The following is a 12,117-nucleotide window of genomic DNA, read 5'->3' on the forward strand; positions in this document are numbered from 1 at the left end:
GGGTTGTTTGAAGCCCCCCTACTTCCTCACCCAAATATGGGTCTTTTAGATTAGACAGGCCCATTAGTGAAGTTTGACTATTCAATCCCTGCCCTTGTTATACGGGACTTTGATTCATTTAACTTTTCCTCCAAGTTTCCTTTTTATGTATAAATACATTGGCGGCGATTGGGTCTAACAACAAAGTTAATCAATTTCTAGGTTTGTCACTCACACAGTCACTTGTCTAAAACCGGTAGCAATGTCGTCACTCATACATCTCTAGGTTTGTCACTCATACATCTCTAGGTTTGTCACTCATACATTGGTGGCGAGTGAGCCACACTGTCACTTGTCTAAAACCGGTAGCAATGTCGTCAGCCGTCGCCGCATGTTTCTAGATCTCCGTCGCCACCAAGAACGTTACTCTCTCCTCCTCCAGATCGCCACTCACATTCCCATCCGTCGCTTTCCCTTCCCGCGGACGAGGCAATACTCTTCTTCAGCGGTGTTTCGTTGGATCCAAGCCTAATACGGTCCTCGTTGCTGAGAAGATCGGTGAGGCTAGTGTAAAGCTCTTGGAGGATTTCGCCAATGTCGACTGCTCGTATAACATGACCCCCGAGGAGCTGAATACTAAGGTCTCGCTCTGTGACGCTTTGATCGTGCATAGTGAAACCAAGGTTGGCCGTGACGTGTTTGAATCGTCTCGCGGACGGTTGAAGGTTCTCGGACGCGTTGGTTATGGGATCGACAACGTGGATCTGAGTGCAGCCACGGAGTTTGGATGTCTGGTCGTCAACGCGCCGAGGCCGAACACCATTGCTGCCGCTGAGCACGCAGTCGCTCTTATGGCTTCCATGGCCCAAGCTGATGCGTCCTCTGTGAAGAATACTGGTTCGTAACTTACTTTCCTTTCCATAGCTATAAGTCAAGCTAGCTATAATGTTGTTTTGGCTATTGGCTTCTCTTCTAATGGTCTTTCATGAATGCAGGAGAGTGGGAGAGGAACAAGCATGTTGTGGGAAAGACCCTTGCAGTATATGGATTGGGAAAAGTTGGGACGGAAGTTGCTCGACGTGCCAAGGGCCTTGGTATGCGAGTCATAGCTCGTGATCCCTATATCACATCAGACCGTGCACATGCCATTGGTGTTGAGTTAGTTAGCTTAAGTGAAGCCCTCTCCACCGCAGATTTCATTTCTCTGCACTTGCCTATTAAGCTAACAACATGGCTAACACTAGCAGACGATGCCTTTGCCCAAATGAAGAAAGGAGTTTGCATCGTCAATGTTGCTCATGGAGGTCTCATCTATGAAGAAGCGTTAGTGAAAGCCCTCGATTCTGGTATTGTTTCTCAGGCTGCACTTGATGTCTTCAGAGAAGATTGTTTTAAGAAATACACAAAGATTCTGCAGCACGAGAGGGTCACTGTGGTACCTCATCTTGCAGCCAGTACCATGGAGGCTCAGGTTTGCGCAATTCATGTTACAATATATTTTTATTCATGGTTTTTAATTTGCTGTTTCGCTTCTTCTGATCGTTACCTAATGTTTTGGCTTAGACAGGAAGGAGTTTCCACTGATCTTGCTCAAGCTGTTGTTGGAGCTCTGAATGGACAAGGAGAGCTTCTTGCTGCTACTGCAGTCAATGCACCTATGTTTTCGGCTGAGATGAGGCACTGGCCTTTTTGCTGCTCAAATACTCACAAGTTTGTTTTTGCTTCCTCACATTCGAAACTTTAATTAGAGTTCTAAGAGGCGAGTTATAGACACTATGGTAGCTAGCCTAAGACTGAAAGTAGCAAATTATATGATCTGTTATGAGTTGTTTGGTTAGAGAGAGCATTTAGTGAGCGATTGGTTTTTTATGTGTCTCTCATTAATCAAAAGCTTTTCCTCTGTGAATCTTTGTGAATTGGAATCAGAAATGCAGTTTCATGGCTCTGTCTTCATAATTGGTTATTGGCAAAAAGCTTACTACGTCAGAACGTATTGCAGGTTCCAACCGAGCTGAAACCATATGTGGTTTTAGCCGAGGTTTTAGGAAGAATGGTAGTGCAACTGGCGCCCGGAGGAACTGGCGGTGTGAAAAATGTGAAAATCACATACGCCTCAGTACGGGCGACTGACGATCTTGACACCAGACTTCTAAGAGCCAAGATCATCAAGGGAATCATGGAGCCAATCTCTTCTGACTACGTATATGTTAACTTGTGTTATAAGTTATTGAAACGACATAACATTGGAGGGTCTTAAATAAGGAAATATGGTGACTTTAGGAATTACTTCAAATTGTATTTGTTGCGAGTATTAAAACTTACAAGTTACAAGACTACAGTTTAAAATACCCATAGTCTTGAAAAGTGTTAATACAAAGACACTCGTGAAGAAATTTTTCGACTTATATACATACTCCTCAACAAACCGACTGCAGGATTAAGATCCCTTGAATGAGGTTTTCTGCAACTATCAGTACTTGTGGTAGACTTTGTAATTTACCAACTCGGCTTCTAATTAAGCACATGAACAAGAGCTAACTCTTGAATATTACAGCTCAAATAAAGATCAAATAGAACATATAAACGATGTACACGTAGAAATTTGTTTGTACCAAGCTAAATAAAATAAAGCAATTTAATGTGAAAACAAAATCAACATACAGTAATCATAAAAAAACAAGGCAAACAAATACATGCAAAGTCCCTACTGTAGACTGGGATTGAACTGAGACAAGAGTAATTGCTTCAAGTTTGTACAAAAGTAATTAAAAGCTCTCCGAATTTTAATACTACTTTCTTAATCGATCTCCACAATTTGAGGCCTCCTCTCTGCAGCTTTCTTGCGTATAAAAATACCCCATCTCAGAGCAGCTTTAAGCTTAAGCCATCCAACTACAGCTTTCCCTGAGCCTCTACCTCCTTCTCTCCCATAATCCTTATCTATCTGAGCTTTATACTGATCACTGAAACCGTAACAGGACTCATTGTTATGACCAAACCCGCCTGATATCCCAAATGTCTTCAGCAAACTCTGCATATCAACGGTCTCAAGCATCTCAGAACTCCTCCCTCGAATTTCCTCCGTGAAAATATCTTCAAGGCCTCCACTGTATGAGCCTGAAACAGAAGAACTCTCCATCGATGTGTAGTCTCGTAACTGAGTGCTGTTAGGTTGTCGCACAAAAGGAGACTCTATCAGATGCTGAGGAACCGATGAGTAGCCATTCGCACTCTGTTCACACTGCAGAGTCTTTTGCTGCGTTTGATGGTTCTGAGGCAAGCTTTTCATTTCCTTCTTAGCAACAGCTGGTAAGCAATTCAACAGCTTACCGTCATACTCAACCGCTTTATGCCAGTTCTCGTAAGCCGTCTTCACCAAAATGTCTGCAGAAATCTGTTGGATTGCAAAAAAGTTCAAAAGTTTTTATCACTTTTTGAGTATGATCTTTAGAGACTGCAGATTCTAGAGGGAAGAAGAAAAAAATGAGCTAGCTTTACAGCGGAATGCTTAACCTTTTGGTCATGGTTAAGAGAGTCCAGAGATAAGAAGTGGCCATTAGCAATTAGGCCTCGGAATTCATATATATGATTAAAGATAACGCCTGTTGCATGTGTTTGCTCTGTGTAATAGACGTAAAGTTTCCCATCCAAGACACAGGTCTTTGCGTGCTCCACCGTGTTATCCCACATTTTATTTGACATTCCACTCCCAAGTAACTGTTAAAACACACACCAATAAAGACCATTAGCAAGAAAAAAATCATCTTCTTGTGTAGATGTTCTCAATATTAAAGATGCACATACGCTTCTTAGTTTCTGTGGATCCTTCATGAGTATCCGCAGGAAGTCTTCAACAGTCACGATGTTAGATTTTAGTAGCTTCTTGTGTAGTGCTCCATCTTTTGCTATTTTATCCAATCTCCAGACTTCATCATGTAAAGCCGGTGGATAATGTTTCTTGTATACTGCAAAAAAAAAAAAAACATTGCCAAAAGATAATCCAAGATTCAGGTAGAGAATCCAATAAACTCTATCCCTCTGCGTATCAATTCAGTAAGATACTCACGTTCTCCTCTGTGATCTTTAACTGCAAATGGCTCTGTTTTAGCTTCACGAAAGTGAAACCCCGATGCAGCCTTAACACCAAGTCTAAACTTTCTGCTCCTAATCCAACTCGAATTATCAGTGAAAGTAAGTTTTCCAAGAGTTCCAACACCTTCTTTAAGTATCACATGTCTGTCACCAGTCAAGATGGGACGTTTTCCTTCGCGTTCTTTCACTTCAAATCTCTCAAAATGTTCTCTCGTCCAATCTTTGTCGTCTTCATCATTGAAGTCTCCATCTAACACGACAATAATCAGCTTTGCCATTGATTCTTCTCCCGTTTGGATTATATTTCCGGTGTTTGCATCTATAAGAACCACGTGAATGGCTGAGCTTTGCTCTCCCTCGACCTTCCCACCTGTGAATAAGTGATGAGGCATTCTTGTTCTGAACCGAAGTTGCAGGTTTTTTCCATCGAGGCCTTGAATCTTCTTCGGTTCTGGAGATCTGAACCCTCAAATAAGTGTAAAAATCATGGAACCATTCCAGCAAAGGATATAGTATATAACTAGAGAAAATACCTTGAAGTAGATTTCGAGTTCTCCAACCTTGACAATGCACGTTCCACCTCTTCACTGACCTATCCATTGATCAACACCATACCAAGTTTACACCTCCCCACAGGCTTCTCAAGATTTGTTCTATGTGGAAATTAAGCTTCGAAATAGGATATCATACTCACAATTCTTCGAAATAATGGTTCCAAAGTCGAGCATAGCCTCTGCAGACTATCTACCTTGACAGCTTCCATGATGACACTGTAAAACAGTTTTTGATTTCATACAACGACGTCTGAGAAACTTTGATAACCTTGCAAGACTATCGAAATTCTGAAAAACAAGATATTTTCACAATACTATCTTTTTGGACAGTGTATTAATGAACATATCAAAACAAGGCTCCAATCCCAAAAGAGTTTACAATCACAGCCAAAAAATCGAAGTTATGACATAATAACACATGTTAAACATGAGTTACCTTGCCAAAGCAGGAAGCTTCTGTCTCTTTGATTCTGGCAAGGTATCTGCATACTCTTGATTGTGTCCATGTCCTCTCTTGTTCATGGAATTATCCATTTCAAGTAAATAACTTATCAATATCAGTGCCTAGAGAGATGAGAATTTAATGCACTTCCCTAAGTTGGAGAAAAAAAAACATAAGTCCTACACTATGGAAGCTTCAGAGAAGAACACAGAAGAAATAGGAACAGAGATTAGTTGAATCTAGAACCAAAGTCTAATATCTTCTTTTCTTTATCGAACTTTTTGTACAATCCACATGGAGGTGGACGGTTTGCAGGAGTCACTGAACCGAGACCTGTTTCTTTTAATGGTAGATCTAAAGGCTTTTATGGATTCTGTCCCTCTGAATAATAGAATAATACAAACAGTATACTTTAATGGCTGACGCTAAAATAAAATAGAAAAATAAATACAGCTGTTTTTGTGAATGAAGGAATATTGAAAACCCGAAACCGCGTGATACCTGGACGATCATAATTATGTTAACGTAAGTGCGTTTGACTTCTCCACTTTTTGTCTCTTCTCAGCTCTTCTCTCTCTCTGTTCACGAACTTTCATGTTTCTTGACGTCTGAAAAAGTCTTTGTTAGGTTATTAAGCAAAGAAGAAAACAGAGTCCAAGTGAAATCTCTTGGTCTTTCTGTGCTTAGCTTAAGCCATGATATATCAATATTATTGTCATGCATCACATCTAGCTTCAATGCAGTCGAATCAATTCACAGAATTTTTTTTATCTCAGCGAGATGTAACATTCAACAAACACAACATAACTATAAGCTCGGGTTTGTTTAGCTGAGGTACCTAGCTCACTCTTTGCTTTGGCTCTTGGTTATTGAGAATGTGATGGTTTGGGGTTGCCAATGAACATGAACCATAAGATAACATAACGACTTCTTATCTAACAAGCGAAGCAAGTCAAACTTCATAGTAGAGAAATGGACAATTTTATATATGAAGAAAAGTTAATACAGGGCCAAGCCTTTCTTTAGCTACATTCCGATCCAAGGGCGAAACAAAAAACTACATATAGGGAGAAACGTGGAAGACAGGAGTTTTCCTTGACAAAAACAATTTCCTTTACTTGAGTTGAGTTGTGAAAATCCAATTATTTCAGAGAGAAAATCTTCAAGGTAAACTGGGAAGTGCAATCAGTTTACTCACCTTCCCAACCTGATTGCCGAGCTCTCTTCTCCCACAAAGAAGTGATCTTCCTCTCCTTGATCAACAAAGCTTCAGCTCTCTCCCTAGCTGATTCACAAATCTCAGTGGCGGCATTGCACTTCTCAGCCTCCTTTTGGTACTGAGATGCAACCCTTTTCGCTTCAGCAAGGGTAACATTCATATGACGGCTATGCTCATCTGCAACTGCTTCTTGCAGCTTCAGCTCCTCGGTCAGAAGGTCTACAAACTGTTTCTCCATCTCCTGTTTGAGCTCTGGATCGTCGCTTCCACAATCTGTTTACACCACAAATCAAAATTCATTTACCAGTATCAAACACCAAAGAAGGAACGTCTTTACAGGAGAATACAAAAGCCACTATATGTACATACATATCTAGAAAGAAAAAAAATGCATCATGATGCTGGAAGGGCATGGTAAAGTTGTCAGATCACAGGTAACAATCAGAATAACAGTGACAAAATTGACAAGCCTGTTCTGCCATCAAGCTTCTATCGGGATTGAAAACAGCTATTGATTCATCAAATGACTTGTAAGATCCAAGACTTAGAAAAACACCAGAAAAAAATTTGATGAAACTGGAAACAAGAAAGAAATTACGAGGGAACCGATCTGCCATATTATTACTTCCCTAGAAAAAAATTTGAAAGCTCCTCAATAACTATACTGTAACATGAAGGAAACAAGAAAGGCATAGCAGCTAAACAAAGTGAAGCTCAGAATCGAGATCTAACCTGTGATAGAGAGATTTGCAAGCCCTGCAGACAAAACCAAAAAAATGCAACTTGTTAAAACAATATACAAGTCGAGATTTTTTTCTTACTAATTAGACAACAAAAAGAGATTAAACCTAAATGCCCCCTAAAAGAAAGAGCTTGATTGAAAGATCCAATATTGAAATTAGACAAAATCAGATGCTACAGAGCAAGATCCAAATAAATTTCACCCAATTGAAAATTCGAGGAAAAGGGCATCTCAAAATTGTGATCATTACTAAAAAAAAGGAACTAAATTTAACAAGACAAAGAACTCGTAAAACACGAATCCAATCATAAAAAGGAGGAACATGTAGATCCCAAATCAGAAAGACATACCAGGAGCAATCTGAAGGAGAGACAAAGGAGGTGGACAATCACAAACGCAAGGAGGACAAAGAGAGTTGGTACGAGGGGTGGATCCAACGAAACCCTTGTTGAATTTCCAATAAAGAGCAGGTCCACACACTACTAAAGCTGATACAACCGCGAATACCACCAGACATCTCATGCAATCTCCAGATCGACGAGCCATCTTTGTGGGAAAATCTTTGAATCGAACCGAATCAGAGTCGGAAGTGCAGCAGCAACAATGGCGATTAGTGTGTGTAAGATACTACTGTCAGCGAAAATTTAAAAAAAAAATTGAAGAATTGAAAATAAACAAACACAGCTTTTTAAAGTTTGAAGTGTTGATGTGCCAAAGTCCAAACGCGGAGAAACTACAAGAAAACGTCGACGTTTTGACTGAGTCCGGTTCGGTTGTCGGTGGTGCGTTTGACAATCACTGTAAATAAGTAACACTCAGTTCTTTTAGATAAATTACAATTTGACACCTTCTAATTTCTTTATTTTCCTAAAATGGCACAGTACTTTGGTTGATTGGGTCAACATTGAAAAAAAAACACGAGTAACGTTATTAGTAAAAAGATTAGAATGATTTCAATATTGAAAGTTGAAACACACACTACTAGTCATCATACAAAATTTATACTATTTGATGAGTATGATGATAGTTTAGTAGTCTCTCTCGATCGTTTGTTATTAGTATTATTGCTATTTATTAATATTGTCTTTTCTCTTGTAATATTTTTGGTTTCGATCTCGATCTCTGGACACATGCAGGAGGTTATGACGACGATCTCGATCTCTGGACACATAGCTTAGCATCCATGGGTTTTTTCTTAGTTCATTCTTATCTTCTACTTATTGATTGGTGTTTCTCTTAAGTGATAGCATATACTCTAATTTTATCTTGGTTGAAAGATGAAAACAATCGATTGATTTTATTTACTATTGGACAAATCTCATCACAGACAAATGTTTCTAATGGTGTTTTTGGTCCTTTTACTTGCCTTGCTCTTCTTGTCTCAGATCACTGTAATACTCACTGATCCATTTCTCCATCTCCGCAACTTCTTGCCTCCTCTGTTCTTTCAGCCACTCAGGGTCGTCTTTTGTAGCAGCCCTCAGATCCGCATGGTGAGCTCCTGCTTTATACACAATTTTTCAGTTTCCTTGTTTATAAATATAATACGAATGTGTGTGTGTGTGTGTGTGTGTTCACTCTTAAATTTTCACAAACATTTTACCTTTCTTGGTCACAAGCGCAATGATGTTAGTCGATAGGTTCTTCAGAACCCTGAAAATTCCATTAACATCTCAAGTCCTATAGAGATTTTGTATTGACATGTAATATGGAATTAGGAATGAGTGACTTTATCCTTCTTTGCTCCATGGATCCTGCATTCCGTTGGAGAATATAATGTTGCTACCAAATCTCTTCAATACCATCTCTATTCTCTGCAACGAACATACTCTGATCAAAAGCTGAGCTTTTAGGTCTGTTATCTTCAAAATTAAAACAAACCTGTCCGCCAAATTCGGTGGTAATCCAGTGTGGTCTAGGCTTGACACCATATGCCCTTAGACATTCTTCTTGGTCTCCTTTGTCATTACTTTCGTATGGTTGAAACATGCTCTGGTTCGAACAGCTTATTGGCATGACCATCTCTGTGCAAGCCTTTTTTTTTTCATCCAATAGTAGCATTGATCCATTGGTAAGTTAAATACCAAATTTTGTAAATTATTGTGAACTGTTCAATTAATTAACAAAAAGGAAACAGATAGACTCATGGATACCTGCCAGTACCAACCATTGAGTCCATGAGGATCAGTTTCGTTTTCAATATCGAAGCAATTCTCTGAACTTGAATAGTTGTAGTATAAGTTTGCAGCTGCAAATGCACGATCAAGATTGCTGGCTTCTAGAGGAAACCCGTCGATGATCTTGCACATCTGATGTGATAAGATGTCTCATTGTAAATAAACCGGTACAAGAAAAAAATTACTTTTTAACACTCTAAAACATGTCTTACCTCTTCCACTGGATAAGCAGGCAGTGGAGCCATGAAACTTGCTGGAGTTGGATAATTAACCATTGCTGTATTAACAAAGGCTGACTCTAGCCACCCTGAGGCTGAACTGACATAGTGAAGATCCCTGTGATTGTTAAATATTAGACAACATAGCATCACAAGTTAAGAGTTCTCGAAGATTAGCACTGTCAACAATGAGGTTAAAGCAGATTATTACTTGCAAGTTCTGAACTTTTTGCTGAGTTCTTGTAAGCCATTTTTCATGGTGGAAAAAGCATCCAGTTCTCCCCAGCTTCTCTTGATGACTTCAAAACAGTTGACACTCGCATCCTTCTCACAATAAAAGGCATGAGAAGCTCAACATTGAATAGACTTTTTGTACTAACCGTGTTTAGAAATATACAGACCTTGAAATCCTCAGAAACGGTATCGTAGAAGCTTGAAGACGGAACAATCTTATCAAACTGCAGAATTGGAGCAGAGGATGCTAATGCGCCAATAGCAATATGCGGATACTTTAGCCTGGACCACGCTGCAAGCACTGTCTCAGGAAATGGAGTACAGCCGATGAGAGTATATAGGAGTGTAATAATAAGAAGTGACCAATTGACTGGAATTTTGTAAGCTTACTTCAACCATAAGAACCACCAAGGACTATGACAGGAGATGCTTCTGACGATAGATTCTGCTTCAAGCTTCTTATCAAGATTGCGTAATCAGCTAACGCTTGCTGTGAGTTCAGGTATCCCATTTTCTTGGCTGACCTCGGCGGATTAGACTCTCCATAGAATCTATGCTGCAAGGATACATAAAAGACCAAACAAACAGAGAGGCATTAGTGTTTTTAAGTTAGATTCTTCAGATACGTGATGCAATATGAGATTTTGCGAAAACTTTTACTTCGATAAAGACAAGAAGAGCCTGGAACTTGGGAGCAATGTCCAACATGAATCCAGTGTTGGAAGCAAACCATTCAATGTCACCTTCATTGCCTGTGTAGACAAAGATGGGGCCACCTTTGCGCCAGAAATGGCTGCTGATGAGGTACTTCTGATGGAAGATTATGTAGCTCTCTGGTTGGAAACTAAAGTGGTCTAGATTCTGAGGGAAATAACGAGTCTGAAAGTGAAAGGGTAACTCTGCCTTTGACTTGGAGATCTTCATGTTTTGTCTCAAAGATGAAAGATGGTAGGAACCTCCAGGAGGATACTTTGCTTCTGCAACAATAGTTAAGAAGAAGAAGAAGAAGAATACAAGACATAAACAAGCTGACATTTTATCCATGTCTCTTTCTGCCACTCTAAGTAGAAGAACAACTCAAACACTCAGAGACAATAAATAAGAAGAAGTGTCTTTGGTCTTATGTCTGCGTCACTCTTTTGGAGCTTGTGGAGGGAAAAAAAATGAGATATGTACAAGGAAAACCTTTTGTCTTGTTTCTTGTATTAACATAACTTTTCAAGAATGATGCTAACACAAAACGAAGTAACAACTAGCACCTAGACCCGAACATATCGAATTTCCCATCTTCGCATACACATAATTTACACAAATATGATATATTGGTTTCTTAATAAAGTCCAATATACACTGAATTTTTGCAAGTGATTCTCAGGAACAACAGTGTCAAGAGAAGAATCGTTGGACGCTTCAGGTGAGAATACCAATACGGTTATAGGATTAGGAAGAACAATACATCCACATTTCATAGTATACACACAGGAAGACCATTGGACCACTCAATTTCCGGGTTGCAATATAGAAAATAGCACATGGCTCTAAGCAAGTTTATATTATTACCAAACTATAAATTAATTGACAGTTTTCTTTTTCTGTACATTAGTCTGAAACAAGAGTAATAGAGGCTAAGTTCTTTAGCCAGAACCAATTGGTATAGAACAAAACAAATCAACTTAAAACAGGCAAGATTGAAAATGAATGAATACTTTGCCCACAGAGTCAGATTCTTGATCAAAACAGATTTCCAATCACATCAGTGAGTTGAGCTGTCACAAAGTTATAGTTGTATCATTTACTGTTTCTTTCAGTCTATAATTTATATCCCACAACCAACGTGTGTGCTTTGTAGCAACCTACAATGCTATGAAAGCTTTCACAATTGTAGATTAACTATATGATAGCATTCTCTCTTTCTTTTCTTATAACCATTTTTAATTGTATCTTGTTTGGGTTTAGCATCTGATATCTTTAATTGGCAAACACAACTGAGATAACTCATCTGACGATAATCACATGCCCATTGATCACATCCATGTGATTTTTATAATAGATACAGAGGAAACACTACTGATCTTTTAAAGACAAAATCATCACATGGATCCCAAATTCACAACTCAAAACTTTGATTCAACAAAAACGATGCATCGAAGCTTCAACAGTAGCTGCTAAAAAAGGATTTTAATTTTTAAAACATTGTGCATGTAACAAAAGAGGACTCAGATTCGCCTTTTCTCAGACAGATTAGAGAGGATACACTCTTCCGCCATGGCTGCTGACAAAGAAAAAAAAAGACTTTTTTTTTTTTTCCTTTATAGCCCCGCCATGAAAGAGAGAGTGTTACCACAATGTCTGGTCTACTGACTTCTTAAGAATCATCATCGTCTCCCCAATAATAATAATAATAATAATAATAATAATAAGAAAGAGATAGAGATCGAGGCAAAGCAGAATCAGTGAGCA

At 39.0% G+C, this 12,117-nt stretch overlaps 4 protein-coding genes and 1 pseudogene across 7 annotated transcripts; 1 reads left to right on the top strand and 4 right to left on the bottom strand.

Annotated features, from left to right (window-relative positions):
* The first annotated feature begins 225 nt into the window (after nt 1–225).
* LOC104727649 (D-3-phosphoglycerate dehydrogenase 1, chloroplastic-like) lies at nt 226–2,236 on the top strand (annotated as a pseudogene).
* A 344-nt stretch (nt 2,237–2,580) lies between these two features.
* LOC104721732 (calmodulin-binding protein 60 F) lies at nt 2,581–6,046 on the bottom strand. Of its 4 annotated transcripts, none has more exons than XM_087473224.1 (9): nt 5,906–6,046; nt 5,569–5,675; nt 5,062–5,138; nt 4,766–4,841; nt 4,605–4,663; nt 4,046–4,530; nt 3,784–3,944; nt 3,493–3,696; nt 2,581–3,373 (listed from the first exon to the last, which is right to left on the bottom strand). In XM_087473224.1, the coding sequence occupies exons 2-9, from the start codon at nt 5,578–5,580 to the stop codon at nt 2,777–2,779; spliced, it is 1,671 nt and encodes a 556-aa protein (XP_087329350.1). In that variant the 5' UTR covers nt 5,581–5,675; nt 5,906–6,046; the 3' UTR covers nt 2,581–2,776. The 4 variants fall into 4 exon arrangements, with proteins under 4 accessions (XP_087329350.1, XP_087329347.1, XP_087329348.1 ...); XM_087473221.1 differs by having other exon boundaries at nt 5,062–5,448; nt 5,906–6,002; XM_087473222.1 differs by lacking the exons at nt 5,569–5,675; nt 5,906–6,046 and adding an exon at nt 5,314–5,478 and having other exon boundaries at nt 5,062–5,218.
* On the bottom strand, nt 6,033–7,826 carry LOC104721734 (uncharacterized). Its single transcript, XM_010439792.3, has 3 exons — nt 7,379–7,826; nt 7,019–7,042; nt 6,033–6,559 (listed from the first exon to the last, which is right to left on the bottom strand). The coding sequence occupies exons 1-3, from the start codon at nt 7,572–7,574 to the stop codon at nt 6,258–6,260; spliced, it is 522 nt and encodes a 173-aa protein (XP_010438094.1). The 5' UTR covers nt 7,575–7,826; the 3' UTR covers nt 6,033–6,257.
* Nucleotides 7,827–8,287: 461 nt separating this feature from the next.
* Nucleotides 8,288–9,937, bottom strand: LOC104721735 (uncharacterized). Its single transcript, XM_087473225.1, has 7 exons — nt 9,825–9,937; nt 9,635–9,747; nt 9,418–9,541; nt 9,182–9,337; nt 8,910–9,062; nt 8,632–8,842; nt 8,288–8,529 (listed from the first exon to the last, which is right to left on the bottom strand). Exons 2-6 carry the CDS (start codon nt 9,679–9,681, stop codon nt 8,759–8,761), a joined length of 564 nt encoding a protein of 187 aa, XP_087329351.1. The 5' UTR covers nt 9,682–9,747; nt 9,825–9,937; the 3' UTR covers nt 8,288–8,529; nt 8,632–8,758.
* On the bottom strand, nt 8,910–10,826 carry LOC147933633 (uncharacterized). Its single transcript, XM_087473226.1, has 4 exons — nt 10,318–10,826; nt 10,048–10,213; nt 9,921–9,958; nt 8,910–9,012 (listed from the first exon to the last, which is right to left on the bottom strand). Exons 1-2 carry the CDS (start codon nt 10,699–10,701, stop codon nt 10,049–10,051), a joined length of 549 nt encoding a protein of 182 aa, XP_087329352.1. The 5' UTR covers nt 10,702–10,826; the 3' UTR covers nt 8,910–9,012; nt 9,921–9,958; nt 10,048.
* Between the last annotated feature and the right edge of the window lie 1,291 nt (nt 10,827–12,117).

The sequence above is a fragment of the Camelina sativa genome, chromosome 11 (genome assembly GCF_030686135.1).
Source record: "Camelina sativa cultivar CO46 ecotype springtype chromosome 11, ASM3068613v1".
Taxonomy (NCBI): Eukaryota; Viridiplantae; Streptophyta; class Magnoliopsida; order Brassicales; family Brassicaceae; genus Camelina; species Camelina sativa.

What these genes read in the sequence shown, in the direction of transcription:
- LOC104721732 (XM_087473221.1), bottom strand. Translation starts at nt 5,159, where the DNA reads ATGGATAATTCCATGAACAAGAGAGGACATGGACACAATCAAGAGTAT. An exon ending in TAAAGATCACAGAGGAGAAC is followed by an intron (nt 3,945 to 4,045) that starts GTGAGTATCTTA and finishes TTTTTTTTGCAG; the next exon opens with TATACAAGAAACATTATCCA. An exon ending in ATCCACAGAAACTAAGAAGC is followed by an intron (nt 3,697 to 3,783) that starts GTATGTGCATCT and finishes GTGTTTTAACAG; the next exon opens with TTACTTGGGAGTGGAATGTC.
- LOC104721734 (XM_010439792.3), bottom strand. Translation starts at nt 7,574, where the DNA reads ATGGCTCGTCGATCTGGAGATTGCATGAGATGTCTGGTGGTATTCGCG. An exon ending in TCTCCTTCAGATTGCTCCTG is followed by an intron (nt 7,043 to 7,378) that starts GTATGTCTTTCT and finishes TTTTGTCTGCAG; the next exon opens with GGCTTGCAAATCTCTCTATC. An exon ending in TGCAAATCTCTCTATCACAG is followed by an intron (nt 6,560 to 7,018) that starts GTTAGATCTCGA and finishes TGGTGTAAACAG; the next exon opens with ATTGTGGAAGCGACGATCCA.
- LOC104721735 (XM_087473225.1), bottom strand. Translation starts at nt 9,681, where the DNA reads ATGAAAAATGGCTTACAAGAACTCAGCAAAAAGTTCAGAACTTGCAA. An exon ending in CTGCTTATCCAGTGGAAGAG is followed by an intron (nt 9,338 to 9,417) that starts GTAAGACATGTT and finishes TTATCACATCAG; the next exon opens with ATGTGCAAGATCATCGACGG. An exon ending in TCAATGGTTGGTACTGGCAG is followed by an intron (nt 9,063 to 9,181) that starts GTATCCATGAGT and finishes GAAAAAAAAAAG; the next exon opens with GCTTGCACAGAGATGGTCAT.
- LOC147933633 (XM_087473226.1), bottom strand. Translation starts at nt 10,701, where the DNA reads ATGGATAAAATGTCAGCTTGTTTATGTCTTGTATTCTTCTTCTTCTTC. An exon ending in CTCTTCTTGTCTTTATCGAA is followed by an intron (nt 10,214 to 10,317) that starts GTAAAAGTTTTC and finishes GTATCCTTGCAG; the next exon opens with CATAGATTCTATGGAGAGTC.